This window comes from Pseudoliparis swirei, chromosome 21, assembly GCF_029220125.1.
Source record: "Pseudoliparis swirei isolate HS2019 ecotype Mariana Trench chromosome 21, NWPU_hadal_v1, whole genome shotgun sequence".
NCBI lineage: Eukaryota > Metazoa > Chordata > Actinopteri > Perciformes > Liparidae > Pseudoliparis > Pseudoliparis swirei.
In genome coordinates this window covers 11,827,383-11,850,277 of record NC_079408.1, presented here as the reverse complement: position 1 = coordinate 11,850,277, position 22,895 = coordinate 11,827,383, and the positions used below count along the sequence as shown (strand labels likewise).

Here is a 22,895-nt window from a genome sequence, read left to right as displayed (position 1 = left end):
CGAAAGCTGAGACCTCCCCGCGATGCCTTTGCTTCCCCAGAAGAGGTCCCTCAAAGCCCAAGAAAACAGTATGTAGAAAGTAGTAGAAGCAATATCATATATATTGAAAACATTTTAACCCACAGCTGCACCATTAATTAGATTATTGGTGTCATGTGATTAATTTACTTCGTCTTAGTTTTTGAGTTATATTTTATTTATTTACCTTATTCCCAGGTGTTATTTTCATTTGACTTTATTGACTTTCATTTATTTTAATTTAAGTGTTGTAATTTTTAAATCTCTGAAGGCACGCTGGGCTGCATGTTTGTATGACAGCTGCTATATACATAAATAAAGTCACACAGTCCTACCTCACATTATTATTATTATGTGCGATAGTGAGCTGCACAATGTGAGTTGGTCATGACAGACTCCTTAAAGGGTTAAATAAAGCTTATACAAGAGATCAGTGATTACTTTGACATCAGCTGGTAGTCACAACTTTTTATGTTGACTAATTACCTCATTTAAGTAACCCGGGTCATGCTGTCAAGCAAATATACATTTTATATTTCTGTTTGCTTAAATTTTTATTTAAAACCTTTACTTTACGATCCACTATAATCCAGTTTACCGAGTGTTACTTCAAACTATTCAAACTTAAGTCAGACTTTCCTCTTCTACATGCGGCTTCGTCAGTTTTAATAATCTTCACCTGTGGAAATGATGAATCACAGGTGTGTCTACATGGGCGTGTTCGGGGGAATCCATGTATGACCTTGACATCGGTTTCTGTGGTGATGTTTACCAACTGTGGAGATCATGAGTCATTATTCAGAGGGCAGTTGTTGGAAGGAGAGTTAAAAAACAACAACATTCTTGTCTTAAAGTGCGAGGAGATAAGAAAGAAAGAGCAATCATATCCAAGCTGTGGGGAAAGATCTAATGTAGGGAACATCTTAAATTTGGGAGTTTTTCCTGATCCGATGTGAGGTTTTCGGACAGGGATGTCTATGTGTACAGATTGTAAAGCACTCCGAGACAAATTTGTAATTTGTGAAATTGGGCTATACAAATAAACTGAATTGAAAAATTGAATTAAATTAATGTTTTTGTATCCCCTCATTTTAATCTCTCGTCAAGAAATTAATGAAAGTCAAAAAACTAAAAACATGGTTGAAAATGAGATGTTTGGTTGTAGATGAATAACAATTTGTCGGCCTCGTGCTTTTTTTTTCTTCTCTTCCTTTTGAAGTCCTGATTCAATCAAGTTTCTGCACTTTTTGCTTCTGAGTCAGAGGGCTGGGCTGAGACAGAGGCAGGAAATATTTTGTGTGTGTGTGTGTGTGTGTGTGTGTGTGTGTGTGTGTGTGTGAGAGAAAGAAAGAATGTGTGTGTGTGTTTCGGGACGTGTTTCTCCTCGCTTCACTGCTTCTCTCTCTCTCTCGGCTCAGACGTGTCGTGTCCCACCACCAGCTTCCTCTCCAAGGTGAGTCTTTAAGTGAACTTTGTTTTTTAAAGTCTGATTTGTTCTTTCCTTGTCCATTTTTACTTCTCTGTTTTTCTTCTACCTTGCCTCCCCCTTGCGTCCCTGTTTGCTCATCACATTCCTCCTCCTGTAATCAGTGGAGGAATCTCACAGCGGCACAATGAACCTTTAGTTTAACTTCAGCGAGGCTCACTCTGACGTCCGTCTTTCAGACTCGTTGCTTTTCTGTCGTCAGGGTCGACCTTTCGTGTCCTTTCCCAGTGTGTCCCAGTCTCACTTCCTCAAAGTGAGGTGGGGTATCAAACAGGAAGCGTGGTATATTTAAAATAGAATAAAAAAACACAGTTTCCTGCAGCTAAAAATGTGTTTTAACATTCATATTATACTCTGTTCCTTTGTTCTCTGGTCCTCTAAATGTATCTCCGTCTGCAACACTGATGGATTTCAGTCTCCTAATCTCATAAAAACCCACTGCACAAAGCCATATAATCACACATACTCACACCCATCAACAGACTGCGCTCAGGTCTCAGCACGCCTGCTGCTCTCTACATATTGTCTGCTCTCATATTTCTGTCTGGTTATCAACACATGAACGATAGACTGAGTCAGTGACCCCTGTAGCCCATCGGTGACCTCTAGTTTCCATCGGATCCCCACGTCTCCTCCATCTAACCAGACACCACTGACCACTCCAGTAGCCGAGGTCAAAAGGGCAAGCTCCGGTCTTTAAAAACAAATGTTTTGGTCTCATGTTACGTTATCTTCTCTTTTGGCGACATAATCAAGACTCACGTTTTAATTTATTCCTTATTGTAATTTCAAATCAGCGCTTTCTAAAGATTCAATCCATAAGCCCTTTAGTCAATAATTAGCTCAATGGAACAGAAACATGATATAAACATAATATACATATATACTGATCCTTTTAGGACTAGTGCTCACTAGAGCCCCAACATACAGGGCGTGCCCTTAAATTACAAAAAAAGTTTAATAAAAAATGTCAAAGGTCAATAAAAGTAGATTCTCCACATGGTAAAACCTTTGAAATGTAAATGTTTGACATTGACTGACATGGAGTGTGCATTCAATTTAAGAAATAGCTTTATTATTGCCATATGAGTCGTTAACAAGAATAATTTAATGCTCATCCACGGCAACTTTCAATCTGTCAATGCAGAAAAGGGGAGGGGCATTCTGAGTGACCTCCTGCATGTTGAGGGCTGAAGCCAATCGCTGCACCCCGATAGGGGAATAAATACTGAGGGTGTTGGACTTCCATTCATCTTTGGAGGAGGAGGAGGAGGAGGAGGGAAGAGTGGAAAGATGGAGGAGTCAGCAGTTTGCTCTCCCACTAATTGTCCACATGGTGTTTAGCTTTAATCAGGAACCCGACTCTACTCTCCCCCCCCCCCCTCCCAGACCCACACCCCCACGCGGCGTCCTATCCCGAGGCCGCAGGTAGGCTTTCATCACACCGGCTCCAGTTACCTGCCACATAAAAGCTAACTGGGCCAGGTGAGCGCTAACACTCCACATCGCCGGACCTCTCGATCTCTTACACGCACACACACACACACACACATACTAACACTCACACACACACACCAGTGGGCACGCGGAATGGAGCCGGACTCAGACAGCATGCTGGAGGTACCACAGGAGATCATACAGTTAAGTGGATCGGGCCTTTTCCTCTGCCTCCTCGCTCCTCCTCGGAGCGGCTGTCCAAGCAACCGTAACTCAGGGCCCTGCATGTGGCTCCCTTAGGCCCTTTCCTCGCTTCCTCACTCCCTCGCCTCCTCTACCAATTTCTGTGTTCCAATATTCCCTCTGCTGCATTGTCTGGCTGGTTTGGGTCAGTAAACAGCACCTGTGTAGAGATGGAGACGGTCACTCCAGTGAGTTGTAACAGGATATTATATCATGAAGTTAAACGTCCCAACAGACCCTAAGCGTAGGGGGCGTTGCCGCGGCGACGCCCTGTGCGACTGACCACAGCGTGTTTGGATCGGTGTCCTCGGTTGACTCTCATCACCTTGTTTATGTGAGTTGTTTGTTTTCCACTCCTTTATCAGTTATGGCTGCTGCCTGGCGTCAGTCAGCAAAACTGAAACATAAACAGCTGACTCATATAATGATACGAAGGTGCCACCTGTAATAAAGCGGTATATTTTAACACAGTGATATTCATATTGATGGAGCCCATGAAGCTGCAGGGCTCGATTCTTATCCACAGAGAGGAAACCTGGAGCTTGACGAGCTTTCAAACGCTCGCGCGTCATCGTCCATCTTCTGATTATCGGGGGAAGCACGAAACTGCAGATGTATAACATCAGATATCTTAGAAATAAATATGTCTTAAAAAATTAAATATGTGATGAACTGAGCTCTCTCTCTCTCTCTCTGCTGAGGAACATCATGTTCGAAGGGGGGAAGCCAGTAACTGAATCTTTAATCCATTGTTGTCAAACATGAATATTTTGAAGGAGTAAATGTTTATTCTTGATCTTAAAAATGAATTTGTCAAACAACAACCCACTCCTATTTTTTTATAAAGCTTTCAACTGCATCTCATGGTCTTCCTCAGTGACTATACTGCATCTCATGGTCTTCCTCAGTTAAGATACTGCATCTCATGGTCTTCCTCAGTGACTATACTGCATCTCATGGTCTTCCTCAGTGAAGATACTGCATCTCATGGTCTTCCTCAGTGAAGATACTGCATCTCATGGTCTTCCTCAGTGACTATACTGCATCTCATGGTCTTCCTCAGTGAAGATACTGCATCTCATGGTCTTCCTCAGTGAAGATACTGCATCTCATGGTCTTCCTCAGTGAAGATACTGCATCTCATGGTCTTCCTCAGTGAAGATACTGTATCTCAGTGGTTAATCACATGATCTAAGTTCTCTAACTTTTAAATTCTTCAGTTCATTACATAAGACTAAGAGTTCTGGGTGAAAGTGGACCTTCAGTTTTTCTTCGTAACCTCTTTTCCCGGCAGCGATGTCATCTTTACGTCCCTCATGTTGGTTGTTTTGTGTAAAACTTGTATTTGCTCAGCTTATTGTTATTTATTTTGACTCATATGAAAGTCAAGAGGCCAAACTGTGAATATGCCACAGAGCAGACAGGTGGAGGTGACCGTGACTCATCCAAATCCACACCTGCTCGTTTCCACCTGTGGCCTGCTGCTTCGTGCACACGGCCACGCCCGGCTTTGTTGCGTTGGCGCCTGCTCCGTCTTGTGTTGCACATAAGTGATGTAATGCAGCCCGTGGTCGTTAAGCAGCAACACCACCCCTCATTTTGTGTTACCCCACCTCCCCCCATTGAGTACGAATATTAAGAAATGGACGCCCGTCTTCTGACCGTGTCTCTCACTTGAGAACTTCTCCGTACTTTGAGCCAAACCGAGCATCCACTTCCACATGGAAACGGTGCCACAACCCCATGTAGTCGCACCTCCTGGCTGAGCCTCTCCTCCGTCTGTGGGCGGGGCTTCACTCAAACGAAGTGAGACTCAGAGTCCCACGAGACCTTTTCACTGGAGTCCATTTCCTAATGTTCTGCTCTCTCGACAGCAAATCAATCCTCTTTCTTCTTGTCTGACCGTTCTTCTTCTTCTTCCTCTCCGTGCAGTATGCTCCACTTCAATGCAGCTCCAGGTCAGTTTGGTCCGGAGGTCCGCGAGCCGGGCCTCCGGGTGTGGAGGGTGGAGAAGATGAAGGCGGTGCTGCTGGATCCCTCTGAGGTCGGAGCCTTTTATGACGGGGACTCCTACCTGGTGCTGGAGAACCGGGGTCAGCTGGGAGCCGACCTCCACATGTGGATAGGTGAGACAGAAACATCTGGGCGATGACGTGTGTGTTTGTCATGAAGGAAAAAATGCAGAGCACAAGATTCAGATTCACAGATTCAACTTTGTTGTCATGACAACACAATGCAGTTCAGCATCTGGCCAGAGGTGCAACACAAAGCATTAGAAGTGCAATGTACTGGATAAATACAATATATAGGCAGTATACACAGTATACAAAGTATTGGCCAGTATAAACAGAGGATATAAGTGCAGATGTATTCAGTACATATATAATACAGCGGGTGATGTAGCATGATGGCGCCGCGAAAGGTCGCCTCGGTGTGTTGGTGCGCGATGTTTTTTATTGTTTTCGTTTTAAATACTGTTTTCTGCTGGGATTCCCAGAGCTCTTTCACCAGAGAGGAACTCTTGAACATAAGGGGAACAACTCCAGCGGATTTACTTCCAACGTTTTTAACTTCTGTGGAGTTACTGGACATTTTTGTAAAAGGTGTGCTCACCTTCGCCCACGTGGTGAAACGCCGGCGGAGAGGAAACGTCTGAGCGCTCAGACGGCTACGGAAACGGGATCTCGTACAGCTGCCGGGCATATTTCTCTCAACGTCCGCTCACTGTGCAACAAACTGGACGAACTCCAGCTGCTGGTGGGAGAGACAGAGACTTCTCCTCATCCTCCGTTCTGTGTTTCACGGAATCATGGCTTAGTGGCTCGATACCAGACTCTGCGCTCCAGCTCGCTGGCTTCCAGCTGTTCCGAGCGGACCGGCCACGGAGCTCTCCGTAAAAAAGGGTGGAGGAATCTGCTTTACCTCAACAACGGCTGGTGCAACGACGTAACGGTGATTCTACAGCACTGTTCGCCGGACCTGGAATCCTTTATCATCCACTGCAAACCCTTCTACTCCCCACGTGAGTTCGCTTCATTCATCCTGGCCGGAGTTTACATGCCGCCGCAGGGGAACGTGAACGTGGCACAACAGACACTCGCTGAACAGATACGGCGTGTGGAGCGGACCTTCCCGGACTCTTTGGTTATTGTACTCGGGGATTTTAACAAAGGAAACCTCAGCCACGAACTCCCTAAATATAGACAGTTAATTAAATGCCCTACCAGAGAGAAGAGCATTCTGGACCACTGCTACACAGCAATCAGCAGGGCCTATCACGTCCCTCGAGCTGCACTGGGAAACTCTGACCACGTCATGGTCCATCTGATTCCTCATACAGGCAGAGACTAAAGCTCTGCAAACCTGTGGTGAGGAAGTTCAAGAAGTGGACCAGTGAGGCTCTGGAGGATCTACGGGCGTGCTTTGACTGTACTGACTGGGATGTCTTCAGGACTGCTACCAACAGCCTGGATGAGTACACAGAGGCTGTAACTTCCTACATCAGCTTCTGTGAGGACAGCTGTATTCCATCCAGCTCCAGGGTGAGTTATAACAACGACAAACCCTGGTTCACAGCGGAGCTCAGGAAGCTAAGACTGCAGAAGGACCAGGCATTCAGGAGTGGGGACAAGGACCTGTACACAGAGTCCAAATACAGGTTTAGCAAGGCGGTGAGAGATGCTAAACGACTGTACTCTGAGAAACTGCAACAGCAGCTCTCAGCAAACGACTCTGCTTCTGTCTGGAGAGGGCTCAGGCAGATCACCAACTACAAGCCCAAATCACCCCACTCCATGAACAATGTGCTTCTGGCAGATGAGCTAAATGAGTTCTACTGCCGCTTTGAAAGACAATGGAGCAGTCCTGAGACAATCCCCCACAGCCCCACCAACAAGCCACAGACCATCAGCCCACCCTCCCCCAGTCCATCAGGGGCTCACACCTCTGGAGCACCCTCCATCAACTCAGCGACGCCTCGTCATCCTGGAGAGATCCGTCAACAGGCTGTTTAAAAGCAGAACCCCGCAGCAGCGGGCCCGGACTGCGTCTCCGCCTCCACCCTGAAGCACTGTGCCGACCAGCTGTCTCCGGTGTTCACCGACATCTTCAACACCTCCCTGGAGACATGCCACGTTCCAGCCTGCTTCAAGGCCTCCACCATCATCCGCGTCCCGAGAAAACCCAAGATCACAGGACTCAATGACTACAGGCCCGTCGCCCTGACCTCTGTGGTCATGAAGTCCTTGAACGCTTGGTCCTGTCACACCTCAAGACCATCACCGACCCACTCCTGGACCCCTGCAGTTCGCCCACAGAGCCAACAGGTCTGCAGACGATGCAGTCAACATGGCCCTTCACTACATCCTCCAGCATCTGGACTCCCGAGGAACCTACGCCAGGATCCTGTTTGTGGACTTCAGCTCTGCCTTCAATTCCATCATCCCGTCCCTGCTGCAGGACAAGCTCTCCCAGCTGCACGTGCCCGACTCCACCTGCAGGTGGATCACAGACTTCCTGACCGACAGGAAGCAGCACGTGAGGCTGGGGAAACACGTCTCAGGCTCCCGGACCACCAGCACGGGTTCCCCTCAAGGCTGTGTTCTCTCCTCTGCTGTTCTCCCTGTACACCAACAGCTGCACCTCCAGTCACCAGTGCGTCAAGCGCCTGAAGTTCATGGATGACACCACCCTCATTGGACTCATCTCTGGCGGGACGAGCCCGCCTACAGGTGGGAGACTGACCACCTGGTGACCTGGTGCAGCCAGAACATCCTGGAGCTCAACGCTCTGAAGACAGTGGAGATGGTTGTGGATTTCAGGAGGAATGCAGCCCCACCCGCCCTCTCATCCTGTGTGACTCTGCCGACGCTGTGGAGTCCTACCGCTTCCTGGGCTCCATCATCTCCCAGGACCTCAAGTGGGAGCTGAACATCGGCTCCATCTCCAAGAAGGCCCAGCAGAGGATGTTCTTCCTGAGGCAGCTGAGGAAATTCAACCTGCCAGGGAAGATGATGGTACAGTTCTACACGGCCATCGTTGAGTCCATCATCTGCTCCTCCATCACCGCCTGGCACCCTGCAGCCCCAGCCAAAGACAAGCGCAGGCTGCAGAGCATCATCCGCTCGGCCGAGAGGGTTATCGGTTGCAATCTGCCTTCCTCCAGGTCCTGTTCACTTCCAGGTCACTGAAGCGGCCAGAAAGATTGTCGCCGACCCTCCCACCCTGGACACTCCTGTTCGAGTCCTCCTCGGGAGGAGGCTGCGGTCCATCATGGCTGAGCCTCTCCTCCGTCTGTGGGCGGTCGGCTCATCAAACGGAGTGAGACTCAGAGTCCCACGAGACCTATTCACTGGAGTCCATTTCTTCTTCCTCTCTCTCTCCTCCTTCTTCTTGTCTCCTTCTTCTTCTTCTTCCTCTCCCTCCCTCCACTTCAATGCCTCCAGTTGTGTGTTTGTCATGTCGGAAAAATGCAGAGCACAAGATTCAGATTCACAGATTCAACTTTGTTGTCATGACAACACAATGCAGTTCTGGCCACAGGTGCAACACAAAGTGCAATGTGCAATATAAATGCAATATATATAATAGTATATACACAGTATACAAAGTAGGCCAGTATAAACAGAGGATATAAGTGCAGATGTATTCTGATTCTGATTCTGATTCTGATGCGGCGATGCAGTCTGACTCGAGACTCAAGCTTCCAGTGAGTCTGGTGCCACATTTACAACGACGGCGTCTCACGTCTGGACAAAAAAGATGAGTAATATCAGACGAGTGCTATTTAATCCGCTTCATTTATTCATCAAAGCTCCTCCGAGCTCTGTCGGATCAAGAAGGGGCCAACGACTACGACTGATGCACGTTGCAGGTCGTTGAAAGTCCACCTGAAGAAATACCATCTCCTAAATCTATAACATTTAACAATAGCTTCTATATGTGCTGAACAGGACATGAGACCAGACGTGTCCCTCTCCACTGATTGGTGAGGGCGAAACAGTTTAATAAAACAATTAAGAAATGTCAAAGAATGATAACACAGTTTCAGGTTGGGCATCGGGCTCAACCAGAATCAGTTGATGCCTCAGAATATTTTCTTTAATCAAATTAAAAGATGGATTGAAATTAATTGGTGATCGGTGCAGAAAAAACACGAGGCTTCTCTCTATAACCTGGAATATATTTTGAGGATGAGGGACGACTTCACTGCCGATTGGACCAACGCGGCCTCAGGAGACGCAGTCGGGACCTTTCACACTGAAACGCGTCGTCCTGAGTTGCTTTTCCTCTTCCTGTTTCTCGCTGTCTTGTGCTCGCCACACGTCTCATCCTGTCCCCGTCATCCCACTAATGGCGATGACACATGAGACATCGCTGTGTGAGGGGAGAGGCTGGATGGAGAGGGGAAGGAGGGATGATGAGAGGGAGAGAGTAAGAAGTCCCGGGGGGAAGCTGGGATGGGTTTGTTTGGAGCGGGGCTGCATAAAAAATGCAGGCCTGCTCCAGTACTCAAACGGGGGCGGTTGTTTCCAGCATGTATCCGGTGCTCCGCTTGGAGAGGCCTCTTTGTGCTCCAGCATGCCTCCTTGCCTCCTTGCTTCCTCCACTTGTTCACCACGTCTGTGTCGTCTTTGTGCGTCCCGCCAGACCGACACACTGTTTGCTTTTCATCTCTTTTGTCTCCGTGATGACCCGTCGCCTCTGTCGGCGGCTCTTTGTTGCGCTCACCGTGGCGTGGTGACCTTTCCGGCCTCATCTCCTCATGCCTTTTTACCTCTAATTTTCCTTTCCTTTCCTTTCTCTGCTGCCACACTCTGTCCTTCAGCTCTCGGTCTCGTCTTCACTTTCATTTTTGAACTGAGCTCCAGGTCCCAACTGACCTCTCGGACATAATTGTGTTGAACGCGTCGCGTCAGCTTTAAAGTTAAACGTGACAAAATTCACCTTGTTCTAAAAAATTTCTTAAATTAAAATGAGTATATATTTTCACAATATTTTCACAATGCAATAAAACATGCAGAGAATACGGAGCGATAAACATTACAGGAAATTACACAACAAGCTAGGAAAAATAAGAAAATAAAAATACACGAGGAGATGAAATAAAATGAATTAATTAAAAAGAGTAAATACGTTATTCCCCCACCCAAAGAGCGCGACAACATTCTTGATCTAATTAATACGTGTCGTCCTGAGCTTTTAAAATGCATCGAATGCTCCATCATTTTCGGAGTCGGAGAGAATAACCTTGTTTTGACCGTTTTGTACATTCATCCTCTAATAACCCAAACGTTTATTAAGAATAAATCAGAAACTATGAACAAAAACTAGGTTTCGAGTTTATATTTGTTCGAGAGGGACACTGTACATTAATAAACACTTTAAATGATAATGTAAATGCACCTGAATACAGCCGCAAGGCAAGGGGCGCCTACGTGTGTGGAGAAACAAATGGAAATCAATGTCATCATTCTGTTGTGGATCTTCTGTTGCATCAATATTAAGCATAAGTGTGTGAGCACCTTTTGAACTTGATGATTAGTCATTTCCTCTCTTACTCACCTCTTCTGTCGTAGGTGAGAAGTCGTCTCGGGACGAGCAGGTGGCGTGCGCCATGCTGGCCACCCAGCTGGACAACTTCCTGAGCGGTGACCCCATCCAGCACCGGCAGGTCCAGGGCTACGAGTCCCCGGAGTTCATGGCTCTCTTCCCCAGAGGGGTCAGCTACAAGGTGAGGAGGAGATGGACCTGAGGCAACTTCAGGTGCTTTATCGTATGGGTTAGTCATTTGTTTAAAACGTCCACCAATGATACAAGTTGGTAAAATAGGAACATGACAATTTCCTTGAAACGGCGATCTTTAACGCAGGTACATTTGAATTATTATTCATGTTTAATCTGTTTTTTTGGAAGACATAAAAGGGCATTATGACAAGATGGAAAAGAATCGTGTTTTAAAAGCTTCTTTTTTTTAAAACGAATATAAGAAGAAGATATTACTAAAAATGTAAATCTTCATTCATGTATTTTTTAATTAAGGGTTGAAATTGATTCAATCAAACTTGACCAGTAATTTACATTATTTTGGAACGTGAAAAGTGCCTTCAGACTTGTGTTGCCTTCGGGTCAATTTGACCCGATTCAATGTTTCACCCTCCTGTCGCCTTCGGGTCAATATGACCCGATTCAATGTTTAACTCTCCTGTTACCTTTATATTTACTAACATATTTTACCCTTGAGGTCAATATGACCCCAGCTATTAAAATCTCCAGAAAATTATTAGAATTAATATTGTTTTCCAAGTTTAAGTGTGAGGTACTTTATGTTTGTTTGTTGACTCCCGAAAGAACACCGACATTAAACATTGAATCGGGTCAAATTGACCCGAAGGCGACAGGAGGGTTAAATATTGAATCGGGTCAAAATGACCCGAAGGCAACACAAGGGTTAAGACTTATTTCTCATTTTATCTGCCATCTTTTTTTATTGTCGGTTAAATCCCTTTTATCATTTTACAGCACCCTGCATGTTACGGCCTTTGCGCCCAAAGTTCATTCCCGACACTTGAATTTGCAGAGCGCCAATCATTTACCGGCGGGACAAATTATATAAAACATACAAATAAAATCAACCTAAAAGCCACAATGCCTTTTACACGAGCGCATCCCGTGCACGTCTCTCCCAGGTGGGTGGAGTGGAGTCGGGCTTCAGGAGGACTCAGGGCTCCGGCCCGGTGCAGCGGCTGTACCAGATCAAAGGGAAGCGCAACATCCGGGCCAAGGAGGTGGAGATGTCCTGGAGCAGCTTCAACAAAGGAGACTGCTTCATCCTTGACCTCGGGGAGGTGAGCGCGCCAACAGCGGGAGGACGAAAAACACACATCAAATAAAGATGGCCCTGCACGAGGTGATGACGTGATTACAGTTTCCCAGAGGTCGTGACCTCGCGCTGTCTCCTTGACCCCCAGAACATCGTGTCGTGGATCGGGTCGCAGGCCAACATCTTCGAGAAGCAGAAGGTGCGCGAGATCGCCTCGCTGATTCGTGACACGGACCGATCCGGAAAAGCCCGAATTGTGGACAGCGGCGAGGGGGAGGAGCCTGAGGAGATGCTGAAGGTCAATACAAATGTTTACGTCTCGTTAGTGGAGAGAACCAGACTGGATTTGGGGACAGCTGTAATCACTCGGCTACCATGAATGCACATGAATTATGTAAATTACAATTATTTTAATTATAAAGGACCGTAATCATTTTAAAGGACACCCAGATGCACCAATTAGCTTTCTGTGAACCAATCCAGGCTGCAATCAGGTGTCAATCTTCTCATCCAGCTCTTGGGGAAAGAAAGAAAATAATCATATACGTTTCCAGTTCAATCAGCAAAAATGATTATAAAAAATCAACTGAAGGAAATGCTGAGCACCAAGCGGTGGATCTGGTGTTCTGCTCTGTGAGCATTGGGTCTTGTTGTGGAGCAGGTCCTGGGTCAGATGCCTCAGCTGGCCGAGAGCACGCCGGAGGAGGACAAGCAAGCGGACGCCTCCAACTCGCCGTCCCTCTACAAGGTGACGCCGTCGGCCGACGCTTTTGAAAACGTCGCCGCTGCATCAAACTGCCGCTTCTGTACTTTAAGCGTGCGCGTGTGTGCGTCCACTCCGCAGGTGTCCGATGCCACGGGTTCCATGACGATGACCAAAGTGTCGGAGAAGAGCCCGTTCGCCAAGGACCTGCTGGTCCGTGGCGACTGCTTCATTCTGGACAACGGCGCCAACGGAAAGGTCTTCGTCTGGAAAGGTGAGGGAATACTCCGTGACCCCGGGAGCGGCCGACCGCGCGGCGCCTGAAACGCACACCGAGGAAAGTGACAGTCGTCCCGTGCCGGGGAGATCCGGTATCGGATGGGATCAAATTTTAATGAGCATTGTGAAAAATAATGGCAGACAGTTTTCACAGGGAGGAGGAGGAGGAGGAGGAGGAGGAGGAGGAGGAGGAGGAGGAGGAGGAGGAGGAGGAGGAGGCATTGGGAGGAAAATGCTAAATAACAGCAGCATTTTTTTATCGTGACTGTCAAACAACATTTAAATACCTGATTGAAAACTACGCGTTAAATAATGTTTTCCAAGATGACATATTTTAAGGGTTTATTTCTTGAAACAAACTTTAATTTTAAAGTAATGCAGCACAAGAAAAACACAAACACAGATACAACTAAATGTGCAGAACACCATTTACACCTTCATGTTGGGAAGTAAAATGTACAATTATAATCGAATTACATATATATATATATACAGTGCATCCGGAAAGTATTCACAGCGCTTCATTTTTTCCACATTTTGTTATGTTACAGCCTTATTCCAAAATGGATTGAATTCATTATTTTCCTCAACATTCTACACACAAAAACCCATAATGACAAAGTGAAAACTGTTTTTTGCAAATTTTTGCACATTTATTAAAAATAAAGAACGAAAACATAACATGTACATAAGTATTCACAGCCTTTGCTCAATACTTTGTTGAAGCACCTTTGGCAGCAACTCCAGCCTCAAGTCTTCTTGGGTATGATTCCACAAGCGTGGCACACCTATTTCTGGGCAGTTTCTCCCATTCTTCTTTGCAGAACCTCTCAAGTTCCATCAGGTTGGATGGGGAGCGTCGGTGCACAGCCATTTTCAGATCTCTCCAGAGATGTTCAATCGGGTTCAAGTCAGGGCTCTGGCTGGGCCACTCAAAGACATTCACAGAGTCGTCCCGAAGCCACTCCTTTGTTATCTCGGCTGTGTGCTTCGGGTCGTTGTCCTGTTGGAAGATGAACCGTCGCCCCAGTCTGAGGTCCAGAGCGCTTTGGAGCATGTTTTCATCCAGGATGTCTGTACATTGCTGCATTCATCTTTCCCTCAATCCTGACTCGTCTCCCAGTTCCTCCCTCTGAAAAACATCCCCACAGCATGCTGCTGCCACCACCATGCTTCACTGTAGGGATGGTGTTGGCCAGGTGATGAGCAGTGCCTGGTTCCCTCCAGACATGACGCTTGGCATTCAGGCCAAAGAGTTCAATCTTTGTTTCATCAGACCAGAGAATTTTGTTTCTCATGGTCTGAGAGTCCTTCAGGTGCTTTTTTGCAAACTCTAGGCGGGCTGTCATGTGCTTTTTACTGAGGAGGCTTCCGTCTGGCCACTCTACCAAACAGGCCTGATTTGTGGAGTGCTGCAGAGATGGTTGTCCTTCTGGAAGGTTCTCCTCTCTTCATAGAACAACGCTGGAGCTCTGTCAGAGTGACCATCTGGTTCCTGGTCCCCTCCCTGACTAAGGCCCTTCTCCCCCGATCGCTCAGTCTGGCTGGGTGACTCTAGGAAGAGTCCTGGTGGTTCCAAACTTCTTCCATGTCCGGATGATGGAGGCCACTGTGCTCATTGGGACTTTCAATGCTGCAGAAATCTTTCTGTACCCTTCGCCAGATCTGTGCCTCGATACAATTCTGTCTCGGAGGTCTATAGATAATTCCTTGAACTTCATGGCTTGGTTTATGCTCTGATATGCACTGTCAACTGTGATACCTTATATAGACAGGTGTGTGCCTTTCTCAATCATGTCCAATCAACTGAATTTAGCACAGGTGGACTCCAATCAAACATCTCAAGGATGATCAGTGGAAACAGGATGCACCTGAGCTAAATGTTGAGTGTGATGGCAAAGGCTGTGAATACTTATGTCCATGTTATGTTTTCGTTCTTTATTTTAACAGATTTGCAAAATTTGCAAAAAACTGTTTTCACTTTGTCATTATGGGTTGTTGTGTGTAGAATGTTGAGGAAAATAATGAATTTAATCCATTTTGGAATAAGGCTGTAACATAACAAAATGTGGAAGTATATATGTGTGTATATATACGTGTATATATATATACATATATGTCTGTATATATGTGTGTATATGTCTGTATATATGTGTATACATATATAGACATATATATATGTCTGTATATATGTGTGTGTATATATATATATATTAAACTGCCAGTGCTAATATGACCTTGATTGGCTGTCAGGTAACAGAGCGAACGCTGAGGAGAAGCAGGAGGCCCTCCAGATGGCGGATAACTTCATCGAACAAATGAAGTACCCGCGGATGAAAACACAGGTACGTTCTCCACTGTGAAGAAACTTCCTGTGAAAGTGATCCGAGCTGCTCGCCCACTGGTGGTTCAGCACCAGCAGCGCGAGATGATCCTGTAGGTTATTCACGGTGTAGTTTAATGGAGCGCCTGTGTCTGTGCTGCAGGTGGAGATTCTTCCTCAGGGGAAGGAGACCATCATCTTCAAGCAGTTCTTCCACAACTGGAACTAGAACATTTGACAAAAATCCTGCAAGCGAGGAGACGCTCACATGCCTGAAATCAGACCGCATCTGATATAGAAAAACATTTTTTTTATATGCATTTATTTGTATGTACATATTTGTAAGGTACCGTGCGGACAGAGCACACTTCAGCTTGTTTCTAAACTGGTAGAATAAGAGATGTGACGCCACTTTTATAAATGCAAACAAGTTCCTCCTGTTGAGATTATAAGGATTATAAATTACACGAGTTTGGATTTTTTGTTCTTTTTTTAAAACATTTATTTTAGTCTTGAAAATAAATCTGAATCTGCTTGCTAGTCGTGGTTTGATTCTTTGTTTTCCTTGCCGCCACAGCAACATGCAGAACGAAGGTCTTTTGCATAACGCTGGTTAAGCTGCGCCCTCTCGGTTGCCATGGCTGCGTGATTATTGCGCCCTATAACCATCTGAGGCTTTGAGGTACTTGAACTGGGTTACAGCAACAGGTTGAAGTCACTCCACCTCCAACGAGGACGTGCTGCTGACACCTTATTGCATCAGTGACAGAAATCCTCTAGAATATATGGACCGTCTCTCTCACAGGGACATTTATATGCATTATCAGTATTTTTACTTTCGATCCTTTGGTAATTTCCATAACATTACATTGCATTCCATAACATTACACGTCATTTAGCTGACGCTTTTACCCAAAGCGACTGACAGTAAGTGCATCAACCAGGAGTACACACTCACAACAACAAGAATCAACAAAGTAACATTTCTACGAGAAAGCCGAACTACAGAAATAAAAATGTTACATCGTTGAGCTGCTGCTGAAGTAAAAACTTTGTCACGGCTTCAAAAATAATAGTTTATCAGTCACTTTTTCCAAAATGGGCCAGTTGCATCTTTCATGTCATGCCGTATTCATGGTCTGTCAGTCTGCTCGAGGTCAGGAGGTCAGGAGGTCAGGGTGAGGATGTGAGGTGAGTACCAGGAAGTAAGTAAATCTCCTTTCTTCATGAGTTCCCTGCATTGTAAACGTGTCACAGGGATCACGTTGTATTTTGACCTTTTATTGAACGTCTTTCATCTGGGAAACTCTTGAAAAGACGGAAATACGAGTGAAAAAGCATAAAAGGCACAGGATTAAAGCGTGAGTTAAAACTGACATAAAAACACGTTGACATTAATTTATGATTTAAGATTCAATTCAATTCAGTTTATTTGTATTGCCCAATTTCACAAATTACAAATTTGTCTCGGAGTGCTTTACAATCTGAACACATAGACATCCCTGTCCCAAAACCTCAAGATGACGACGACTTAGATCTACTTAGGTTTTATCCTTTTTAATTCACTATAAGTCTGAAAGTTCTTCTCTGTAATGGACGAAATGGACAAACTCTAAATCCACCCAGAGACTTATAGCCGCCGGCGTGCCCTTATGGGAATCGTGCCAGCAGCTGCCGGGAAGCCGTGGAGACGTCGTGTCAGAGACCTCTGCATAAAGTTTCTGTCGTCATCTCGGAGGCCATAAAAAGTCCAAAGATCAGAGAAACGGGAACAAAACGCCTGGTGAGAGAGAAGCGGCCGTCCACTGCTCTCCACCTGCAGAGCTGCACCACCCTCAGGTATGGGATCATGTCTTTGAGATGTTAACATGTTTATTTTAGAGTCATTATTTTGTATTGCATTCCTGTCTTTGGTGATATTCAGCAGTACAGATTGAATTATTGTAAAGTTGATTGGCTTTCTCATCTTTACAAAGTTCTCTTATACTAAATTGATCCTCATGCATCACGTAATTATACATAAATATATGATTAATATGATAAATGATTGAGATTTTTAACTTGTTTATCATTTACAGTAACATGTATTTATAGAGCAAGCGTATAGATTTTTTTGTACGTCTAGGTTTTACAGCAAGCTGGAGCTCATAGAGTTTTCTCTTTAATTTATGATGTAAAAATCTGGAAATATTTGTTGTATTATATATAATTTGTTCCAACTCCACATTTATAGATCAGTAGAAAAATATTTCAATGATAAAATAATCAATTTAAGCAACTTTTACTTGTGATGCATGAATAAAATGTGTTTATATTACTTACAGTTTCAACGCCGTACTGTTATTCGTGACAGTATTTCTTATAAAAAGGCATTTTCAGTATTTAATTTGTTGATATGTGCTCTGCTTCACAGCTGTGAGCTCGTCACCATCGAGATGAAGAGCATCCTAAAGTCCTCGAAGAGTAGGTTTCTTTCTCTTTGTTCAATATGCTAATGACGCTTTTCTCCTGCATTAATGTTCGGATAACTTCCTCCAGCCTCTCCCTGATGTGGGCATGGTGGTGATGTGGCCCCCGGAGCCTTCATCCAATCGGATGCTCGTACGTACAGTGACTGCTCCGGGCTTTAAAGACGTTGTGTGTGTGCAGGAGTGGACGTGCTGCGGCTCGGCGACAGCAGCACCCAGAGCAGCTCCGTGGGCGCCGTGCGCTGGACGCTGCCCGAGGAGGACGTCCAGATCCACAGCTCGGCCCCCGGCCGGGCCGGCAGCCGCCTCGCCAAACACTCCCAGGTACGCGGAAACCTCCTCGATAGGGATGAGACTGTCACACTTCACTGATTCTGTTTGGTTTACGATCAGGAATGTTTAAAAACAGCTGTACACATTTACCATTTGGGATTGTTCCAGCAACATCCTCGCCAGAAGGGCCTGAAGGATCTGCGCAGCCTGCAGGAGTGCGTGCTGTTCATCCACCGCTGGAAGGAGCAAGTGGACCAAGTCTGCAAGGTAGGACACGAGAGAAGGAAGCGAGAACGCGAGTTAGTGGCTCAGCGGACTCATTTCCACTGTGATTGACATCATATTTATACAGCGCCGCTCATACATGCAGCCCAGAGTGCTTCATATACACACACACACACACTCACACACACACGCACACACACACACACACACGTTATCTAATTTCCTTTTTGAAAATACAAAGAGAGCTGGTCGTTGTAATAAAAATAAAAGGCAGTTTATGGGACTTATGAGGATATTAAAGAGTAGAAGTGGAGGACCTCGGTTAACCGGTTGAAAAAGGAAATGAAAGAACATCTCTGTTACGGTTTAGATTTAAAGCTTTATAAAGACTTTAATATCTAATCATACAAAGATACCGGAGCCAGTGCGGCGTCTTAAGCCCGCTGTAGTTTTCTTCTTGACTTCTTTAGGTGAAAGGGGAATTACAATTCTATCCAATATTACTCATTAACAGCAGTGTGACGGTGTGAATCTAGAGGTCAAAGGTCAAATGCATAAACCTTTGGTGTGATCAACCTGCACGCCAATCGTAGACTTAAAAAAAACAGGACAAAGAAGCGCTCATGTTTGTTTTCCCCCCTTTTTCATCCTTTCATTTATTTAATATAGTGATATAAATGTTGATTGCCAGCTCGGGTAACAATTTGAGTTAAAACATCTGCATGAGAGCCTTTTGATTCTGACCAGAGGGAAGTGGACGGTTGATTATGTAAACTCTGTTAAAAGTTGGAGGTTAAAAAGCTTACGTTGTACGACGCCTTATAAGGCCGTGTGTTTGGATAAGCGTTGCCGTGGGAAACGATTACTTTGCTTGGTGATGACGTGGTTATTTGGGCTGGCTGTGTGCTGATAGCTTTCGGGGTTTATTGACTCTTTTACAGCCGGTTGCGTGACCCTCTGGGCCCCAACACGTCACGTCAGAAGTATAGCGCACCAGATGTGAATTTCTATCTCAAGTGTTAACAAAAATAGTTCCCTTCGAAAAACTCACATCACCAGCTGGCATTTGTCTCGATGTCATCCTCTCTGCCATCGTCTGACCGTGTGTGTGGTTGTGTGGACGCAGGGCGGCGGCGGCTCTGAGCCCAGCGACGAACAACCCCCGAGTTCAGGCAGCCGCACCGAGCGCAGCCTGGAGGAGAGCAGGAAGCTCATCCTGGAGTGGGCCGGCGAGCTCCGCCACGTGGACGAGGTCAGCGTGGGGTCGAGGAGGGCGGCGCCTCCAGAACACCAACCGGTCGCCGTCTGGATCCGACGTAAGCAAAATGAAACATCCATGTCACCTTCCTGCATCTTCAGCTCCTGAAGGAGACGCCCTCGGCATCAGAGAGAGAAGGACAGGAGGATGAAGAAGAGGACGCCGAGGAGAAGGCCCAGCTGAGGATCACGGAGTGGGCAAAGGAGCTCCACAAGGCCACCGAGGTGAGGGGTCCGACCGCGTGACCTTTTGGTCTCGGTTGCCATCGTCAGTTTGTTTTGAAGGCCTCGCGCGGCGGCGTGTTTTCCAGAGCTGCGGCGTTCAGAGCGACGAGCTGGGCAAAGTGCTGCGTCAGCTCGGCCTGAAGAAGAAGCGCCTGGTGAACCTGCTGCCGCTGCTGGAGTTCATCACCTGGTCTCTGCTCAAAGAGGACGGCACGGTGAGGCGCCGCCGGGGCAAACCGAGGAGGAGTATTCAATGGCGAAAAGAAAAGAAGAGCAGATGTGACAATCAAGAAGCCCGAAATATCACAGGAACCACGGGAAAGGGGATTTAATTAAACATTTTGAATCAGATAGGCTGAAAACATTTGTTAGAAGCCGTCAAACATACATAATTAGTTAAAACGACACAAAAACAAGCAGTTGATTGGCACACACGGCGTGGTTATGAAATGACTTCACGTAACGAGCGGAGTGAACTCTGCTCCTGGCGTGCAGAGCGTCAACAGATGAACTCGGTGATTCCGTTTATACGACCCTGATCGGCCGTGTAAACGACAACAATAAATGTCCTTGATAACTGATGTGATAACTTTATCTTCAGTGTCATCGCTATCGTCGACACACACGCAAATCACGTCGCGGTGATGTTATGTGGTTGTAGCTTTACTTTATTTTAGTTAAGTTTACGTCACATGACCCAACCGCATGCTGACCTTTTGTTCTATCTGTGCACCTTCATGACGTCCAGAGGAGAAGAAACACGCTTTTTCTTATGAAACATTTGTATTTATTTCCTTTTCAGAGATGTATTCCACAGCTGTGGTTGCTGGCCAAGCAGAGGACGTGGACAGCAGGAATATCAAGATACATCCCCAACCCAGGTGCACATTCCTGAAATCATTGTAAACTCGTCTTAATCTCATAGCTTCCCAAAATGACGTTGATTTGCCGAAAAGCTTAAAGTCAAATTGTTAAGTGGTCTCCAAACTATTTTGCTTGTGATCTGTTCATACGAAGCAATTTCTCCTCAAAGCACTCGTCACAGTTTGGGTTACGAATTCTGAGCGTTTCATTCAAACCGGTTCTGTTCCTTCTTAGAATAATTTGCAGAGGCCTGAAGAATATTTGAAAAGATCAAAAGAGTAACTTAACTCGAGGCAAAATGTCCAGAACCATATCGGATCATGTTGAGTAGAAGAGTAAATTGACTATTTCCTATCCTGGGAATGATCTCAAACTTTAAAATTGACCTTGCGACCCCTCGCCCCGACCATCACTGGTTCTGACCCTGTATGACGGTTTATCCACTGCGACTTTAACACAACGTCTCCATTTCAGTTTGGAGTTGGATCTGCAGCGCAGCCGGTGAGCTCCGTCTGCAGCATCTTCACCTCACCTCACTGAGGAAGAAAAGCAAACGTACGGATCGCTCATTCGGGCCTTTCTCTTTTCCCCGTCCAGCGGACGTGGTTCTGGACCCCATGACCAACCACCCCTGGCTGCAGCTGTCCGAGGACCAGCGGCGGGTCCAGGAGGGCCTCTCGGAGTCCGACGTGCCGTCCAGCTTGCAGCGATTCGACGGCTGGCCCTGCGTTCTGGGCTGGGAGGGCTACAGCGGCGGCCGCCACTACTGGGAGGTGGACATCGCCAAAAACGGCCACTGGCGCGTGGGAGTGACCACGGCCGGCTCCAAGCGGCACGGCCGGTTCCCCATGAGCCCGAGGCACAGCTACTGGGTCTTGTGGCGCAGCCCGAACCATTTCTACGCCTGCACCAAGCCGGAGACGGCACTGCCCGCCGGCCTCGTGCCTCGACGTCTGGGGGTCTACTTGGACTACGAGGAGGGCCAGATGTCCTTCTACAACGCGGACACCGAGTCCCACATCTACACCTTCACCGGAGCCTTCAGGGGGAAGCTGTACCCGCTGTTCGCCCCGCTGGACGGTCGCACAAGCTTGACCATCCAGCACACCAATGTGGAAATAGCTGAGCTGTAAACGCCTCTGACCGGACGCCGGGGAGAATTCACCTGGACTGGAACACAAATTGCATTGAAAACTAAAATCGACACGAAGATTCAGATTTTCTTTGAGAGGGGCGTCATCAATTGGATGATACGCATATCGCATGCATGTTCCTTCCCTTGCTTTAGACGTGTCTTTCAATTTCTGCCTTTAAGCTGAATTTAAAATCTCTTGAATCGTGGATCATTAACTGAAGACTAAACTCTGTCCCGGTGCTGGTGATATTGTTGTTAGATGATGTCAGAGAATTGTCATCGGACCACGAGAGACAAAAACCTTGAGTGAATAAGTGTATTTATTTTATTTAAATGGAATGTTTTTCAAGAGCACTTCAATTTCTACAATTCATATTTATGCAAAGCACATTGTTCATCCAGATGCATGCAGAAATGAACATAATACATATTTAATATGCATCATATGTTGTCTTTCATTCTGATATCTGAAGAGACTCTGACCCCCCCTCAAGGGGGATTCTCTATTTGGTCCATAATCAAGATTTTAAGTTCACTTAACATTTTGTGTTTTCTTCTTTTTGCTGTTCTTGCTTTCTTTGATCTTTTCAGTATATTTAAAATGAGAGTTTAAGGCAACTGAGGGTCAGAGGTCAACATGCTTATTGTTCTTCAACTGTGTGGTAATGTCATAAATGAAGCTGTTTACCATATAGTTGATCATTAATAGTTTTATTTCAGGATGCAGTGAAATCTGAGTAAATATTACACAAACATTGTGAAACGCTATTCAACGAAGACTTTGAACAAGATTGAGCTGGAAAACTTCATGAAGCGCCAGAACATGATAAACAGTATTCTTAAAATATTCACTTTAGAAAAGAAAACAATTTCAGCTTGGAAGAATATAATATAAACAGAAAAAAAACATGATAATTATGAATTAGTAAGAATATAATTTGATTTGTACTGAGCTTACTCAGTCAAGTTGTTGACTCCGTGTTTCACTTTTTTTTCTACTGACCACATCTTTATTTATACATTTTGACCGTCATGGGCCAAACAATGTTTAAAAAAAAATAAAAACAAGAGGAAATCAGCAACAATTATGCTTATTGTGTTCCTTTGCCTTCTGTTTCCTGCTTCTCAAGTTCCCAGA

General features: G+C 45.8%; 2 protein-coding genes across 2 annotated transcripts; both read left to right on the top strand.

Moving 5' to 3' along the window:
- The first annotated feature begins 1,397 nt into the window (after window positions 1–1,397).
- capgb (capping protein (actin filament), gelsolin-like b) lies at window positions 1,398–15,850 on the top strand. Its single transcript, XM_056442864.1, has 9 exons — window positions 1,398–1,471; window positions 5,117–5,310; window positions 10,762–10,916; window positions 11,872–12,030; window positions 12,154–12,303; window positions 12,667–12,753; window positions 12,850–12,982; window positions 15,241–15,332; window positions 15,474–15,850. The coding sequence occupies exons 2-9, from the start codon at window positions 5,118–5,120 to the stop codon at window positions 15,537–15,539; spliced, it is 1,035 nt and encodes a 344-aa protein (XP_056298839.1). The 5' UTR covers window positions 1,398–1,471; window position 5,117; the 3' UTR covers window positions 15,540–15,850.
- A 594-nt stretch (window positions 15,851–16,444) lies between these two features.
- Window positions 16,445–22,842, top strand: si:dkey-219e21.2 (zinc-binding protein A33). Its single transcript, XM_056443286.1, has 10 exons — window positions 16,445–16,488; window positions 16,982–17,149; window positions 17,943–18,102; window positions 18,220–18,318; window positions 19,403–19,528; window positions 19,636–19,758; window positions 19,845–19,973; window positions 20,561–20,639; window positions 21,097–21,123; window positions 21,220–22,842. Exons 1-10 carry the CDS (start codon window positions 16,445–16,447, stop codon window positions 21,753–21,755), a joined length of 1,491 nt encoding a protein of 496 aa, XP_056299261.1. The 3' UTR covers window positions 21,756–22,842.
- Window positions 22,843–22,895: the final 53 nt, after the last annotated feature.

Bases quoted from the DNA above. Each gene is read 5' to 3' on its own strand.
- capgb (XM_056442864.1), top strand. From the start codon at position 5,118: ATGCTCCACTTCAATGCAGCTCCAGGTCAGTTTGGTCCGGAGGTCCGC. The intron at 12,304-12,666 runs GTCAATACAAAT...GTTGTGGAGCAG, and splicing joins AGCCTGAGGAGATGCTGAAG to GTCCTGGGTCAGATGCCTCA. The intron at 12,983-15,240 runs GTGAGGGAATAC...ATTGGCTGTCAG, and splicing joins AAAGGTCTTCGTCTGGAAAG to GTAACAGAGCGAACGCTGAG.
- si:dkey-219e21.2 (XM_056443286.1), top strand. From the start codon at position 16,445: ATGGTCTGTCAGTCTGCTCGAGGTCAGGAGGTCAGGAGGTCAGG. The intron at 19,974-20,560 runs GTGAGGCGCCGC...TTTCCTTTTCAG, and splicing joins TGCTCAAAGAGGACGGCACG to AGATGTATTCCACAGCTGTG. The intron at 21,124-21,219 runs GTGAGCTCCGTC...TTCCCCGTCCAG, and splicing joins TTGGATCTGCAGCGCAGCCG to CGGACGTGGTTCTGGACCCC.